This window comes from Dama dama, chromosome 22, assembly GCF_033118175.1.
Source record: "Dama dama isolate Ldn47 chromosome 22, ASM3311817v1, whole genome shotgun sequence".
Classification (NCBI taxonomy): Eukaryota; Metazoa; Chordata; class Mammalia; order Artiodactyla; family Cervidae; genus Dama; species Dama dama.
Window position 1 is genome coordinate 19583299 of NC_083702.1, and position 18230 is coordinate 19601528.

At 37.2% G+C, this 18230-nt stretch overlaps 1 protein-coding gene across 1 annotated transcript; it reads right to left on the reverse strand.

The window, feature by feature from the left end:
- Window positions 1–1198: 1198 nt before the first annotated feature.
- LOC133043263 (killer cell lectin-like receptor subfamily B member 1) lies at window positions 1199–16263 on the reverse strand. The gene is made up of 6 exons (XM_061124092.1): window positions 15864–16263; window positions 6320–6418; window positions 5191–5265; window positions 3631–3785; window positions 3122–3237; window positions 1199–1634 (listed from the first exon to the last, which is right to left on the reverse strand). The coding sequence occupies exons 1-6, from the start codon at window positions 15946–15948 to the stop codon at window positions 1502–1504; spliced, it is 663 nt and encodes a 220-aa protein (XP_060980075.1). The 5' UTR covers window positions 15949–16263; the 3' UTR covers window positions 1199–1501.
- Between the last annotated feature and the right edge of the window lie 1967 nt (window positions 16264–18230).

Below are 18230 nucleotides of genomic sequence, written 5' to 3' on the forward strand. Positions count from 1 at the left end.
AGTCATGTATGGATGTAAGAGCTGGACTATAAAGAAAGCTGAGCGCCGAAGAATTGATGCTTTTGAACTGTGGTGTTGGAGAAGACTCTTGAGAGTCTCTTGGACTGCAAGGAGATCAAACCAGTCAATCCCAAAGGTAATCAGTGCTGAATATTCATTGGAAGGACTGATGCTGAAGCTGAGGTCACAGTACTTTGGCCATCTGATACGAAGAACTGACTTACAGAAAAAACCATGATGCTGGGAAAGATTGAAAGCAGGAGGAGAAGGTGACAACATAGGATGAGATGGTTGGTTGGCATCACTGACTCGATGGACATGAGTTTGAGGAAATTCCAGGAGTTGGTGATGGACAGGGAAGCCTGGTGTGCTGCAGTTCATGGGTTTGCAAAGAGTCGGACACAACTGAGCAACTGAACTGAACTGAGAAACTAACACAACATTATAAAGCAATTATGCTCCAATAAAATTTAATTTAAAAAAAAGCAGGGATAAAATTAAAATGAAAAGGACTTTGCAATGATGGGGAAGAGTTCAATTCCCTTCCCGAAATTACTTTAGTATTAGGTCTCTGATATAAGAGTCCAGAGAACGCATTTTAATCAATGCTCAGCCACAAAACATAAAAGCAAAAAATAGAGGCTGTGGAAGAAGCAGAAGACTTTAAAAATAATGACTAAAACTTTTTGGAGGTGAGATAAGGCACAGAGGGGGATGGATGAAAGCTCCCCAATTAGAAATCATTCCCCTTAGCTGGTTTGGGCTTTTATCCATAGTGCATCACTGTCTCTTAAAATGAGACTTTTCATTAGAATATAATTATTTTACAATGCTGTGTTAGCTTCTGCTGTACAATGAAGTGAATCAGCTATAAGTGTATATATATGTATATATATATGTATATATATATATACACATATATATCCCCTCCCTCCTGAGCCTCCCGCCTACCTCTCTCCCTAACAGACTCCCCTAGGTCATCACCGAGTGCCGAGCTCACTTCCCTGTGCTATATAGCAGCTTCCCACTAGCTATCCATTTTACACATGGTTGTGTATTTATGTCAAAGCTAACACACCCGTCAGAATGATCACCATGAAAAAATCTACAAGCAAGAAATGCTGGAAAAGGTGTGGAGGAAAGGGGACCCTTCTGCACTATCGGTGGGAACGTAAATTGATACAGCCACCATGGAGAACGGTATATGGCAGTTCCTTAAAAAACTGAAAAATGGAACTACCATATGATCCAGTGATCCGACTCCTGAGCACATGCCCTGAGACATCTTTTCTTTAGGTATAAGTTTTCTCAGTTATGGAATGAGGAGGCTAGACATGAACTTTTGTAAAATTCACAAAAATTAGAATTCTTAGTGTGTGTTCACTTTGTACCACAAAATGTGCATGGAGCCACTATGACAATATATACAGTTAAAATGACAGAGATCTGAAATGGAAATTAAAGAGATGGAGGGGGATGGCAGGTCAACTGGAAGAACATATTACTTTATTTCTGGCAGTTTTAGTTCTTTTTGGCAGATCCATCTATTTTCTGAAGAACAGGTATCAGAAATAAATTGTGTCTTTGATATGCAAACACAGTTGTCTTCTTTAGCATCACCATAAACTGGTAATCTGCGGAGCAAAAGAAAAGACTCTCTTTAGTGTTTGTGACTTTCTCACATAATTCTCCTCATCCAGCCAGTATTTTCTGTAACTTTCAGGAAACAACGAGATGTTCAGTTATTAAGCATTGGGTAAGTAAATGGACTAAGGAGCCTGGCAGGCTACAGTCCACGGGGTCACAAAGAGTCAGACATGACTGAGCGACTTCACTTTCAAGTAAACAGTCTAATGGCAGAAAGTGAAGAGGAAGTAAAAAGCATCTGAAAGAGGGTGAAAGAGGAGAGTGAAAAAGTTGGCTTAAAACTCAACATTCAAAAGTTAAGGTTTTAGCATCCAGTTCCATCACTTCATGGCAAATAGCAGGGCAAAAAATGCAAGCAGTGACAGATTTTGTTTTCTTGGGCTCCAAAATCTTTGCAGACAACGAGTGAAGACATGAAATTAAAAGACACTTGCTTCAGGGAATGGCTACCCACTCCATTATTCTTGTCTGGAGAATTCCATTTCTGTGGACAGAGAAACCTGGCAGGATACACCCATAGAGCGGGAAAGACTCAGATAGGACTGAGGGACTAACACTTTCACTTTCACTTTTTTTCACTTGTTCTTGGAAGGAAAGCTATGATAAACATAGACAGCATATTCAAAAGCAAAGACATCACTTTGCCAGCAAATGTCAGTATAGTCAATGCTATGGTTTTTCCATTACACATATACTGATGTGAAATTTATACCATAAAGAGACTAAGTGCCGAAGAATTGATGCTTTCAAATCGTGGTGCTGGAGAAGATTCTTGAGAGTCCCTTGGACTGCATGCAAATCAAGCCAGTCAATTCTAAAAGAAATCAACCCTGAATATTCCTTGGAAGGACTGATGCTGAAGCTTTGGAAGGACTGATGCTCTAATATGTTGGCCACCTGATGGGAAAAGCTAACTCATTGGAAAAGACCCTGATGCTGGGAAAGACTGAGGCCAAAGGAGAAGGGGGAGACAGAGGATGAGATGGTTAGATAGTGTCACTGACTCAAATGGACATGAATTTGAGCAAACTGGGAGATGCTGGAAGACAGAGAAACCAGGGGAACTGCAGTCCATGGGGGTGACGAAGAGTTGGACACGACTTAGCAACTGAACAATAACTACACAGTCAGTCACAGATATAAACTTTTAATAGAAAGCTAATATAAACATCTGGAACTTGCAAGTTGATCTTCACTGGAAGAGAAGCATTCTAAATAGAAATTTCATCATGATATATACAAAATGAAGCTTTGAAAATTGGAAACTGAATCTCCTATTAACATGTCACATGAAAAAGTTCTTGTTTTCACTGAACTTTAATTTTCATAAATACTTCTCAGACTATACTGCTTCTTTTGAAAATTTCTAAACTAAATTAAAACTATAAATCTCAGTCTTCAATAACAATGTTACTATCTTGCCTTGCAAACCTGATACAAATTGAATATTCAAATTAGCTTATCAAATACTCACATATTAGAATTTAAAAAGGATCCATTTATCCACTTCCAGTTCTTCTCTGATAATGTAAGATTTAATCCAATCCAAAACAGAATTGCTTTTTTGTTTATCAGATTTTGTATGAGTCTCTGTAAATGAAACAGAAGAAATGACTGAATATTGAAACCATTTATCTATTGCTGGTTTGCGTTATTCTATTCATCCTCTGAAACCCGGTTCAAATATCACTTCCTCTATGAAGCCTTTCCTGACACCCCATTGGAGTTAATTATTCCTTACTTGTGATATTTCTATTCCATTCATTTATATATCCAAATATTTATATTTATATTTTATATTCATTAAATAATATTTATTTTGCTTATATGTCCATTTAGTCTCTCGGATTGTGAGCTCCTTGAAGTCAAGGTTAATACTTCCATCTTCATAGAACCCTCAAGACTAGAGCACAAAAATCTTGATATGGTTAGAAGCCAGTGCTGAGTTGTATTAAAGTATTTTACTTATTAATAATTATTTACCAATTCTTCCTGATCTTGAATAAGCAGTAGACTGGATTCTCTTGTGGAACAGTCAGCTAGACTATCACTCCAAGGTTTGGAAGTTTCATGAAAATACAAACATTTATTTTGGATTTGTTGCCAGTGCATTGGGCATGTTAACAGAATTGGTTTCTCTAAAGTAAGAAAGAAGAGAGAAAATAAAAATAAAGTAAGAAAGAGGAAGAAAAGAAATGAATGCTATATTTTTAACCTGTCCCCGCCCCACTAGCACTAACCACACATACACAGTTCAGTTCAGTTCAGTCGCTCAGTCGTGTCCAACTCTTTGCGACCCCGTGGACTGCAGCATGCCAGGCCTCCCTGTCCATCAACAACTCCCGAAGTTTACTCAAACTCATGCCCATTGAGTCGGTGATGCCATCCAACCATCTCATCCTTTGTCGCTCCCTTCTTCTCCTACTTTCAAACTTTCCTAGCATCAGGGTCTTTTCAAATGAGTCAGCTCTTCGCATCAGGTGGCGAAAGTATAGGAGTTTCAGCTTCAACATCAGTCCTTCCAGTGACTATTCAGGACTGATTTCCTTTAGGATGGACTGGTTGGATGTCATACAAGTCATTATAAATTCAGTAAAGAGTTTGATCATCATTGTGAGAACAATTAGACCACTGTTCATTCTGCTATTAAGATTTGAAAATTAGTGATCTGCTAAAACACTGACAGACGGAATAACTTGTTCAAGTCCACACAAGCCGGTGGTGATAGAGCCAAAACTCTTTTTGAGATTCCTTAAATTCCATATCTTTGCTCTTCCTACTTCATGGACAACTATATCAAACTCTCTTAAAAAAAAGTCTACTTGTAACAACATGTAAAATGAAAAGCAAATAATAATTCATAGCCACAATTAATGGGAAATATCATGGAGAAAAGTTATTAGGAAATTTCTAACTGCTAAATTATATATTTGCCTAATAATGAGATTTATTGGATAGAATTTTTTGAGGGATATTCTCAGTTTCTTAAAATTTTTCTTCTGTACAAATGTATATAATAAATGATCACATTCTGCTACAGTCTCTCAACAACAGAGTATTAACACACACTGCTTAGTAAGTATAAGGACAAGATCAATATCTTAATGATTAATAAATAGACATTAAAGAATTCATTTCACGTTTGTGTTCCATTCATTAGCTTCAGTCAAATGTTAGCTGCCTGACATATTAAAATCACCAAATATCTCACTTAATGTATATCTTATTTTATAGCTTGGATTTTGACTAAAAATTATTGACTCTCCTAGCCGAAGTACTCATAAGGCAGTATTATCTGGTAGTTAAGATCATAGGATCTGACGATAGACCACTGAAGTACAATTCTCAGTGTTACCCCTTAGCACATGTATGATCCCAAATGAGTTGCTTAACTTTTCCATGCCTCAGCTTTGTCAAATATAAAATCGGAGTGATAAAACTAATCTTAACATATGGGTTGTAATGAGCCTTAATGAAAATAATACAATGATAACTATCAAATTTTAGCTATTAGTCTTAGAAAATTCTAGCCACAAAATATACCTGTTGCTTTCTTCCTGTTCTCTTGAGCATCCATGCTGGTTTTTTCTATTGATGTGTTTTGTCTTATGAATATCACTGGTAAATAAAGAAACACCGTTAAGATAAAATGCTGAAAGGTGCAATGAAATGGATATGCTATACTTATCACTTCAGGAAATTGTCATCTCAGTACTATCTCAACAAGCTTGGAATGAACAGAAGATAAGAGCAATAGCAATGTAGTAACAGTGGTCTGCTTAGAAGACAAAATAAACAAACACAGAGAAACATTGAGTTACTTGCATCTAATATATAAGTAACCTGGAGAAGGGAATGGCAACCCACTACAGTATTCTTGCCTGGAGAATCCCATGAACAGAGGAGCCTGGAGGACTATGGTCCCTAAGATCTCAAAGAGTCAGACATGACTGAAGTGACTTAGCATGCACACACACACTATATAAGTAAACTCCCAGGTGTTAAATTCTTAAATTGCTTACACTCCTATCTACATGTTCCATTTTCAGAAAGAGTATAATTGTGTCTGTCAATGGGAGACATTGCCTAGGACAATCTGGACTTTAGTAGGCACCTAAGAAACTGTACGGATGTCCCAGGAAGTCCAGTGGTTAAGACTTCACCTTCCAATGCAGAGGATGCTGGTTTTATCCCTGGTAGGGGAGCTAAGATCCGACATACCCTGGGACCAAAAAACAAAAACAAAAACAAAACAAAACAAAAAAACCCCAGAACATAAAAACAGCAGAAGCAGTATTGTAACAAATTCAATAGACTTTAAAAATGGTCCACATTAAAAAAAAAATAAAGAAAAATAAACTCTAAGCAATTGTAAACTTATTTTCTTTGTTATTATCAAGCTTTTATCATAATTGCAATTTTAAAAAAAAGTTCTTGGAGCACATGTAAATCCCTTATGAAGATTCTCAGAACAATTAGAAAGAAAAATATGAAAACCTAGGGTTTGCAAAGTGGATATGGGCTGGGCACTATTAGAGCACTGTTTTGTAACTGTTTTTATTTCATGAGTCTTCTGCTAAGTGTGGGGTGGCCAAAGCTGTTAACATAGTTTACTATTTATGGCAGAAAGCGAATAAGTAGAACAAGAAATACATGATCTTGCATCACTTACCTGAAACACTCAATCCAATCACAGTCAAGGCAAGAAGTACAATCACAGCACAACCAAATTTCAGGGCAAAGTTATGCCAACGTGGACCCTGACAATGATCTGAGACATTAAGAAAATATGCTTGGTTAACTCAGTTGAGTTCATCTGGTACAAAAAACAAAGGGTATTTGGATCACGTAAGAAAGATCTAGATTCTGGTTGGGGATTAGGGGCAGGAAAGAACATTTATCAGTTATCTTAAAGTAGGGTCCTAAGGACTTTCCTGGTGGTCCAGTGGTGAGGAATTTTCCTGCCAATGCAGGGGACACAGGTTCAATCCCTGATCCAGGAAGACCCCACCTGCCGTGGCAGGGTAACTAAGCCTGTGGGCCACAAGTATTGAAACTTAAGCACCCTAGACCCTGTGCTCCACAACAAGAGAAGCCACTGCAATGAGAAGCAACTAGAGAGCGGCTCCCACTCACTACAACTAGAGAAAGCCCACGGAGCAACAAAGATCCAGCATAGCCAAAAATAAATAAAAATTAATTAATCAATTAAAAAATGTTTCTGAGCGACCTGCAAGTCCATTTATTTCTACTTTAGTTTTTTATACTCCCCCCAGTGACTGAGTTGTGTGTCCCAGTTTTCAGCCAACTACTAATGATCTCTCCTGTTAAGACGTTGACATCTGTAGAAGAGTTAGCTCCTTCTAAAACATCCTTGTGGGGATGGAACTTACCATAGCTAAATGTGATAAAAGATTAAGGTAGGAAACAGAATGGATTAAATTTCAGATAGTGACACCTGGATAATCATCTGGAGGAGGGAGAGAAAAGATAACACCTAATTTTGTTGATTTGGTTCTTCTCCCTTTCTTAATGAGTCTTGCTAACTGTTTGTCAATTTTGTTTATTTTTTAAAAAAACCAGCTTTTAGCTTTGTTGATTTTTGCTACGGTCTCTTTAGTTTCTTTTGCATTTATTTCTGCCCTAATTTTTAAGATTTCTTTCCTTATACTAACCCTGGGGTTCTTCATTTCTTCCTTCTCTAGTTGCTTTAGGTGTAGAGTTATGTTATTTATTTGACTTTTTTCTTGTTTCTTGAGGTAAGCCTGTAATGCTATGAACCTTCCCCTTAGCACTGTTTTATAGTGTCCCATAGATTTTGGGTTGTTGTGTTTTCATTTTCATTCATTTCTATGCATATTTTGATTTCTTTTTTGATTTCTTCTATGATTTGTTGGTTAATCAGAAGTGTGTTATTTAGCCTCCATATGTTTGAATTTTTAATAGTTTTTTTCCTATAATTGAGATATAATCTTACTTCATTGTGGTCTGAAAAGATGACTGGAATGATTTCAATTTTTTTGAATTTCCCAAGGCTAGATTTATGACCAGGATGTGATCTATTCTGGAGAAGGTTCCATGTGCACTTGAGAAAAAGGTGAAATTGATTGTTTTGGGGTGAAATGTCCTATAGATATCAATTAGGTCTAGCTGGTCCATTGTGTCATTTAAAGTTTGTGTTTCCTTGTTAATTTTCTGTTTAGTTGATCTATCCATAGTTGTGAGTGGGGTATTAAAGTCTCCCACTATTATTGTGTTATCGTTAACTTCCCCTTTCATACTCGTTAGCATTTGCCTTACATATTGTGGTGCTCCTATGTTGGGTGCATATATATTTATAATTGTTACATCTTCTTCTTTGATTGATCCTTTGATCATTCTGTAGTGTCCTTCTTTGTCTCTTTTCACAGCCTTTATTTTAAAGTCTATTTTATCTGATATGAGTATTGTGACTCCTGCTTTCTTTTGGTCTCCGTTTGCGTGAAATATTTTTTCCAGCCCTTCACTTTCAGTCTGTATGTATCCCTTGTTTTGAGGTGGGTCTCTTGTAGACAGCATATATAGGGGTCTTGTTTTTGTATCCATTCAGCCAGTCTTTGTCTTTTGGTTGGGGCATTCACCCCATTTACATTTAGGGTAATTATTGATAGGTATGGTCTCATTGCCATTTACTTTGTTATTTTGGGTTCGTGTTTATACAACCTTTCTTTGTTTCCTGTCTAGAGAAGATCCTTTAGCATTTGTTGAAGAGCTGGTTTGGTGGTGCTGAATGGAAATGGAGAGATCACAACAGACAACACTGAAATACAAAGGATCATAAGAGACTACTACCAGCAGCTCTATGCCAATAAAATGGACAACTTGGAAGAAATGGACAAATTCCTAGAAAAGTATAACTTTCCAAAACTGAACCACAAAGAAATAGAAGATCTTAACAGACCCATCACAAGCAAGGAAATCGAAACTATAATCAGAAATCTTCCAGCAAACAAAAGCCCAGGACCAGATGAAATCTAACAAAATTCTTCAGAGCTGAATTCTACCAAAAATTTAGAGAAGAGCTAACACCCATCTTACTCAAACTTTTCCAGAAAATTGCAGAAGAAGGTAAACTTCCAAACGCATTCCATGAGGTCACCATCACTCTAATTCCAAAAACAGACAAAGATGCCACACAAAAGAAAACTACAGGCCAATATCACTGATGAACATAGATGCAAAAATCCTTAACAAAATTCTAGCAAACAGAATCCAATAACATATTTAAAAAATCATACATCATGACCAAGTGGGCTTAACCCCAGGGATGCAAAGATTCTTTAATATCTGCAAATCAATCAATGTTAAAAAATTAACAAATTGAAAGATAAAAACCATATGATTATCTCAATAGATGCAGAAAAAGCCTTTGACAAAATCCAACATCCATTTATGATAAAAACTCTCCAGAAAGCAGGAATAGAAGGAACATACCTAAATATAATAAAGGCTATATATGACAAACCCACAGCAAGCATCACCCTCAATGGTGAAAAATTGAAAGCATTTCCCCTAAAATCAGGAACAAGACAAGGGTGCCCACTCTCACCACTACTATTCAACATCGTTTTGGAAGTTTTGGCCACAGCAATCAGAGCAGAAAAAGAAATAAAAGGAATCCAGATAAGAAAAGAAGAAGTGAAACTCTCACTGTTTGCAGATGACATGATCCTCTACATAGAAAACCCTAAAGACTCTTCCAGAAAATTACTAGAGCTAATCAATGAATATAGTAAAGTTGCAGGAAATAAAATTAACACACAGAAATCCCTTGCATTCCTATACACTAACAATGAGGAAACAGAAAGAGAAATTAAGGAAACAATACCATTCAACATTGCAACAAAAAGAATAAAATACTTAGGAGTATATCTACCTAAAGAAACAAAAGACCTATACATAGAAAATGATAAAACACTGATGAAAGAAATCAAAGAGGACACAAACAGATGGAGAAACATACCGTGTTCATGGATTAGAAGAATCAATATTGTCAAAATGACTATACTACCCAAAGCAATCTGTAGATTCAATGCAATCCCTATCAAGCTACCAATGATATTCTTCACAGAATAGAACAAATAATTTCACAATTTGTATGGAAATACGAAAAACCTCGAATAGCCAAAGCAGTCTTGAGAAAGAAGAATGGAACTGGAGGAATCAACCTGCCTGACTTCAGACTATACTACAAAGCCACAATCATCAAGACAGTATGGTACTGGCACAAAGACAGAAATATAGATCAATGGAACAGAATAGAAAGCCCAGAGATAAATCCACGAACTTATGGACACCTTATCTTCAACAAAGGAGGCAAGAATATACAATGGAAAAAAGATAACCTCTTTAACAAGTGGTGCTGGGAAAACTGGTCAACCACTTGTAAAAGAATGAAAGTAGAACACTTTCTAACACCATACACAAAAATAAACTCAAAGTGGATTAAAGATCTAAATGTAAGACCAGAAACTATAAAACTCCTAGAGGAGAACATAGGCAAAACACTCTCCGACATAAATCACAGCAGGATCCTCTATGACCCACCTCCCAGAATATTGGAAATAAAAGCAAAAATAAACAAATGGGACCTAATTAAACTGAAAAGCTTTTGCACAACAAAGGGAACTATAAGTAAGGTGAAAAGACAGCCCTCAGAATGGGAGAAAATAATAGCAAATGAAGAAACAGACAAAGGATTAATCTCAAAAATATACAAGCAACTCCTGCAGTTCAATTCCAGGAAAATAAATGACCCAGTCAAAAAATGGGCCAAAGAACTAAACAGACATTTCTCCAAAGAAGACATACAGATGGCTAACAAACACATGAAAAGATGCTCAACATCACTCATTATCAGAGAAGCGCAAATCAAAACCACAACAAGGTACCATTACACGCCAGTCAGAATGGCTGCTATCCAAAAGTCTACAAGCAATAAATGCTGGAGAGGGTGTGGAGAAAATGGAACCCTCTTACACTGTTGGTGGGAATGCAGACTAGTACAGCCACTATGGAGAACAGTGTGGAGATTCCTTAAAAAACTGGAAATAGAACTGCCATATGACCCAGCAATCCCACTCCTGGGCATACACACCGAGGAAACCAGAACTGAAAGAGACACGTGTGCCCCAATGTTCATCACAGCACTGTTTATAATGGCCAGGACATGGAAGCAACCTAGATGCCCATCAGCAGACGAATGGCTAAGGAAGCTGTGGTACATATACAACATGGAATATTACTCAGCCATTAAAAAGAATTCATTTGAATCAGTTCTAATGAGATGGATGAAACTGGAGCCCATTATACAGAGTGAAGTAAGCCAGAAAGATAAAGCCCAATACATTATACTAACGCATATATATGGAATTTAGAAAGATGGTAACGATAACCCTATACACAAAACAGAAAAAGAGACACAGATGTACAGAACAGAATTTTGGACTCTGTGGGAGAAGGCGAGGGTGGCATGTTCTGAGAGAACAGCATCGAAACATGTATATTATCAAGGGTGAAACAGATCACCAGCCCAGGTTGGATGCATGAGACAAGTGCTCGGGGCTGGTGCACTTGAAGACCCAGAGGGATGGGGTGGGGAGGGAGGTGGGAGGGGGGATCGGAATGGGGAATACATGTGAATCCATGGCTGATTCATGTCAATGTATGGCAAAAACCACTACAATATTGTAAAGTAATTAGCCTTCAATTAATTAAAAAAAAAAATAAAAGATAACACCTAGAGGAGCTCCAAGGTCCTGGGTGTAATCTGAAAATGAGAGAAACCGCACTGGAGAATACTGACCTAGAACTTCTAATGTGATCCTGTATGATACAGATCAGCTAAACTTAGTGAGCCTAAGACTTAGTCCTAGGTGAACTTTTCTGACAGTTGTATGTTATTTTACCTTTCTGTCTCTTTTCTTCCTTATTCTTTCCTGCCTTGAAATTTTGAAAAATGGAATATGTTTCATATAGTCACTATCATAGTATTTATTACTGAAGGACAACAGTGGTTAAGAGCAAAGGCTCTCAAATGTAAAACATTTGTATTTAAGCATGTTACTTTGATCCTGTAACCTTCACAAAATAGGAACTTCCTCACCTGTGAAACAAAATAATAGTCACTCTGTGAGGTTTTGGCAAAGGGTTATATGAAAAAATTCTTCTAGACATGGAGTCTGGTACATAATAACTGCTCATTTAAAATTTATGGAATTGAGAGGAGGGTCTTATGACTCTTCTGAGCTGTTTTTCTGCAACACTACATGACTTTAGAACTAAGTTACAACAAGTTGAAGATGCCAGGTAAACTTTCAGTTCAGTTCAGTTCAGTCGCTCAGTCGTGTCTGACTCTTTGCAACCCCATGAACCGCAGCATGCCAGGCCTCCCTGTCCATCACCAATTCCCAATTTCTGGAGTTTACCCAAACCCATGTCTATTGAGTCGGTGATGCCATCCAACCATCTCATCCTCTGTCGTCCCCTTCTCCTCCTTTAGTCATCTGGAAATACCCATGCAGGGCTATTTTTTGTTTGAATACAAACAATATGCCAAGGACTTCCCTGGTGGTGCTGTACATAAGAATCTGCCTGCTAATGTAGGGGACTCAGGTTCAATCCCTGGTCTGGGAAGATTCTGCCACAATTACTGAGTCCATGCTCTAGAGCCCACAAGTCCCAACTACTGAGACCACATTCTGTGATTCCTGAAGCCCACGAGCCTAGAGGCCACACTACATAACAATGAGAAGCCCTTGGACTGCCACGAAGACCCAGTGCAGCCAAAAATAAATAAGTAAATAAATACATAAAATTTTAAAAAATAATAAATAGCATGCCAAATCATCTCACTTCATTGCTCTAAGTCTTTCCTTGGCTTTCTCTCAAGCAGATTTAAGTCTGTACATCTGTTAAACAGTCTACAAATTCCTATTCAATCCAATTTCCCATTACATCTCTGACTTCATCTTCTGCTGCTTTCAACACAGACATGCTCTATCATTTCACACCCAACCTATGTGCTCCTCCTACAAGAGCACAGGAATGTTCTCATCCCAGGGAACTTGCACTTGCCCTGGTCCATCTTCTAAAAAGCTCTTCTCCAAGGAAGTATATCTTTGTCCTTTAATTCTTTCAGGTCTTGGCACAGATGTCATCTCTGAGGCAGGCCTTCTGTGATTCTTCTACTTGATATCGTACACTCTCAGAAAGTTAACTGTCAATTCCATTACAAATAAAAAACAGTTTCTCAGGACTTCCCTAGTGGTCCAGCGGTTAAGAATCCACCTGCCAAAGCAGGGGACAGGGATTCTATCCCTGATCTGGGAAGATTCCACATGCCGTGGAATGACAAAGCAGTGCACATCAGGTACCAAGTCTGAGCTCTGCAACAAGAAAAGCCACCACGATAAGAAGCCTGTGCACTACAGCTAGCAAGTAGCCCTTGAGTGTCCACAACTCGAGAAAGTTCACGGGCAGCAGCAAAGTCCCAGTGCAGCCATATATAAATAAATAAAGTATAAAAAAAGCAGAGGGGTGAATATAAGAGAGTAAAAAATATAGATAAAGTTTTCTCTATTGCATTAAATAGTATCTAACCCATATATATACTTAGTTACTTGTTTATTTCTATGTCTTCCTAGCAGTATAACATAAATACAAAAAAAGAAAATATTTTTTCACTATTTTTTTCACTTGTTCTAACCTCAGCACCAGGCATGCCTGGCACAGGTGCTTATTTTTGGATTAATAGGTAAACTCTAGAGGCATTTTGTGAACACTTATCTACTTTTCTAAGAAATCAATTGATTAATAGGTCACCCGCATCTCTGGTTTACCTGAATGCCTTTGAGATAATCACTATTCTACAGTTCCCACAGCCTGAACAGTTCGGCCAAAGAGCTCAGGGGTGGTTTCACAATAACTGCAATACCAGGTCAATGTGGGGAGAAAGCATGTCAGTTGCCATTTCAATAAACAAGAAATGTTGTGACCATAAATCTATCGGCCAGGGCAGCTGCCCCGATGGTGAAGCCTGAGTGGAATTCAGAGTGAAGAAAAACAGGATACTATGGGGAACACATGTAAATCCATGGCTGATTCATATCAATGTATGGCAAAAACCACTACAATATTGTGAAGTAATGAGCCTGCAACTAATATAAATAAATGAAAAAAATAAAAAAAGTGTTATTTGGTTTAAAACACAACAGTTTAAAATTTGATCCTTTAATTACAATCTGATATAATGATATTCAGTGTAAATAATTTTCTAGTAGTAATTGTCCAGTAATTTTTAAAAAAACAAAGGCCCATAACAGTCATAGTTACAGCTACTATTAAATCATGTTACTGCTATATTCTTGATTTGCTCAGTTTTGTGAAAATTCACTTAGTCACTAGCTATTTGCATAGAATATTACATCAGTGTGAGGCAAGCCAAAGTTCAAACAGATAGATACGTATAAAAACAGCTGAATAAACAGTTTTTGTTTTAGTTCTGAAAAAATAAATAAATAAAACTTATTTTCAGCATTATTTAAAAAAAAAAAAAGAGGCTGCCTTCCCAGCTATGGTCCTTGGTAAAACCACCAAATACAAAATTCTCAACTTGTAGATTATGCATTTTTTGCAGTCAAGTGTTTTGTAACCACATATTTGGTTCTGACTTTATTCTGCTTTGTTTTTCAGATTTACTTTTATAATGATATTTTGAGGAATAATGATTATGAGTAGCATAGACACATTTTCTGACCCCATTGATTTGGGAACTTAGATCATATTTTTTGAGAAAAACCTTGCTTTTTATAAATTCATCCTCCCACATCTCCTTTCAACACCATCCTCCTTTCTCTCCACTTTTGCTAGATTTGAATAGGGAACAGAAAGCTTTGCTGTTTCCCATCAAGAAAATAACGACAGCTTCACCAAACAGTCACTGTAGTTATCAAAATTCTCCGATTTTCTATAACTCCCCCCATTTGAAGGGTATCGTGAAACTATTTGATAACCCTAAGACTTTTCATTCTCCAATTTGGAATGTTGATGATTGAATAGTTTGAAATTATCCCACGTCATCTTGAAAGGATGCAGCGCACCTGTTAAGCACACAATGGAATGAATATCAGGTGGGATAAAAATGGCAATATTAGTAAGTTTGGTTTGACATCAGAAGGCAGTACTATATTATGATAATTTCATACATTTTCTACTTAGTTTCTAGTTTCTTTTCAGCCATGGAATCCATCACCTGTTACCTCATGTTAGAATCCTCATCTCCTTCACTCAGAATGCTAGCTCATCTGACACACAGAAAATTGCCAAATTCAACAAATATCAAATAGGTTTATCAGTGATATTCTCCTGTGTCTTGTAGCTTATCTCCTTCTAAACTGATAACATTTTTCAATTTAAAAATCATCAGATTGTGAGTATATTCACATCTTTGATCTTGAATATAATTTTCTTTTGGAACATTTTTTCCTTCCCTTTGAAGAGTGGAAGATGTTCATCATTAACTTCTTTAACACTGTGTTAATTAATTAACACAGTGTTAATCATTAACACTTCGTATTCCAAAAGAAATGCCACGGGTGCGAATGCATTGGAACTTAATTACAGTATTTTACAGAGAGATTTGAAATAAAGTAGGTTTCTATTACAACAAGGTAGCAGAATATTTCTAAAAATATTTCTTTGTTAAAAAACAAACAAAAAAAAGGGACTTCCTGGCTGGTCCAGTGGTTAAGACTCCATGCTTCCACTGCAGGGAGCACAGGTTTCATCCTCGGTTGGGGAACAAAGATCCTGCACCCCACATGGGATGGCAAAAAATAAAAACAAAAATAGAAAAACTCCTTTTATTTACAAATAAAATAAAAAATACTCCTTTGTCCATACCTGTAAAGTATTTATTCACATTATTTTAGCCAAGGCTCAGTAACAGGAATGATGTTCACTTTTCACAACAGTATCTTCATAAAAAAGAAATCTATAAGGTACATACTTTTTTTCCACACCTGTGATTACCTACAGACAGGCGATGCTATATCAACTTAATATTAATACATGACTACTGCTCATCTTCAAAGTCATGATTTAAAGCCACAAGTTTACAGGAACATCTAACTATTGGAAGATATACTAATGCCAAGAGGAAAATTAAAGCCACTTACTCTGAAGAAGAGATGGGGGTGATGACCTTTGAACGCCAGAATCCCTGGGTAAGTTTAAATCAGCATATACCAACTGACTCTCCATTGCAAACAGAAGAATGTGGTACTATACTCCTATAAAAGGAAAAACTCCAGGTTCTATGAGGCAAGATCAGCTGACAGAAGTGACCAGTTTAAAAAGTTTTGTTGTCTCTCTTAGATCAGCACCTACCCACGCTGCTAGTTGTGGGTTTTGTCTATAAATTAGTGAGAAAATCCACTTACTGGGTGTCCAGTGTACTTAGACATGTAATATTAGGTTGGCCAAAAAGTTTGTTCAAGTTTTCCATAACATGGAAAACGTCAAGGGAGCTTTTTGGCCAACTCAATATCTACTTTGTTTAGTTAATTGGCCTATTGTTTGACAATATTCTGGAAAGATTGTTTGTTGTCTTTGTAACTATCTTTTTTCAACACCTTTTTCTGGGCCAGACCAGAGTGAAGGAAATGAAGTACTCTGATTCGGCTCCAAAAAAAAAAAAAAAAACAACAAAAAAAAAACCCAACAAACCAAGAATAAAGATAAACCATATTTAATGCAAGGTTGCAAAAAGTAAACACTAACACACACAAAAAACTGTAGGACACTTTTCAAAAAATCTCAAATCTTCCTGAAATATTTGTGTTCCTGTTAAGAGCTGCAAAATGTGGGGGAAAGAGCTGTAAATGTGGAAAAGGTCACTGAGTAATACAACAGAGAAAGCAAAGAGCCAAGGATCCAGACTATTCTTACTTACAGGACAGAAGACCCTTACGCAATCACTATTGTATACTTATAAAATGGACTTCCCAGGTGGTTCAGTAGTAAAGAATCTGCCAGCCAAAGCAGGAGATGCAGGAGACATGGGTTCCATCCCTGGGTCAAGAAGAGCCCCTGGAGAAGGGAATGGCTACTTACTCCATTATTCTTGCCTGAACCACCCCATGGACCAGAGGAATCTGGTGGGCTACAGTCCATTGGATCACAAAACATCAGACACAACTGAGTGACTAGCATATCTCAACATAATAAAGACCATTTATGAAAAGCCCATGGCACAATCAATAGTGAAAAAAAATAAAAGCTTTTTTTCTGAGGGCAAGAACAAGCAAGGATGTCTGTTCTCACCACTCGTATTAAACATAGGTATGGAAGTTCTAGCCAAACCAATTAGACATGGAAAAGAAGTGAAAACATCCAAGTTGAAAAAAGAGAAGCAAAATTACATCTGTTCAGAGAAGACATAAACTTATGTGTAGAAAACCATCAAGACTCCAGACTCACACACTCACAAATTGTTAGACTAATAAATGAATTTGTCTAAGTTTCAGAATAAAAAGTCAATACACAGAAATCAGTTGCTATATACCGGTTAATGATTTGGAAAGAAAATGAAATTCATTGGCAACAGTATCAAAAAGAATAAAATACTTCGGAAAAAAACTAATTAAAACTTGTACTAAAAACTGTAGAATGTTGCTGAAAGAAATTAAAGAAGACATAACTAAACGAAGAGACATCCCATGTTTGTGACTTGGAAGATTAATATTGTTAGCATATGTATACGAGAACTACCATATGACCCAGCAATTCCACTCCTGGGTGTATGTCATGAAAAAAATGAAAACACTAATTTGAAAAGATACATGCCCCTCAATGTTTGTAGCAGCATTACTTATACAGTTGCCAAGATATGGAATAAACCTATGTCTAGGGCTTCCCAGGTGGTGCCAATTGTAAAGAATCTGCCTGCCAATACAGGAGACATAAGAGATGTGGGTTGGATCCTTGGTTTGTCTGGAGAAGGGCATGGCAACCCGCTCCATTCTTCTTGCCTGGAGAATCCCCATGGACAGCAGAGATGGGCAGGCTACAGTCAATGGGGTCACAAAGAGCAGGACACGACTGAGCACCCACACATGCACGCATATAAAGAAATGGAGTATTGATTGCTACAGTGAAACTTGCGTCGCTGCTCCTAAAACCCAAGTGTTTTTTGCTTTATGGGTTTTTGTTGTTGTTGTTGTTGTTGTCTGGTTGGTTGGTTGGTTTTTGTTTTGGGGTTGCTTTTTGTTGTTTAAAAACTCTGAGTTCATTTAATAACAGTTCCTACCAGGGGGCGCTGCTGGCCTTTCTCTTTCATATCCTTAAACCTTCTGTATATTGAAACCAGAAAGCTCATGTTATTGGTAAATGCTTCAATCCACATTATTTCATTTGATACATTAATATCTGCCTTATCCAGGCATTGGGTTTTTTTTTTTTTTGAATTTATGGATGAGTAAGGAGCAAGACTGACCATCTGTTTCCTATCTTCAAAACCCGGGCTCCTTTTGCAACCTACCGCA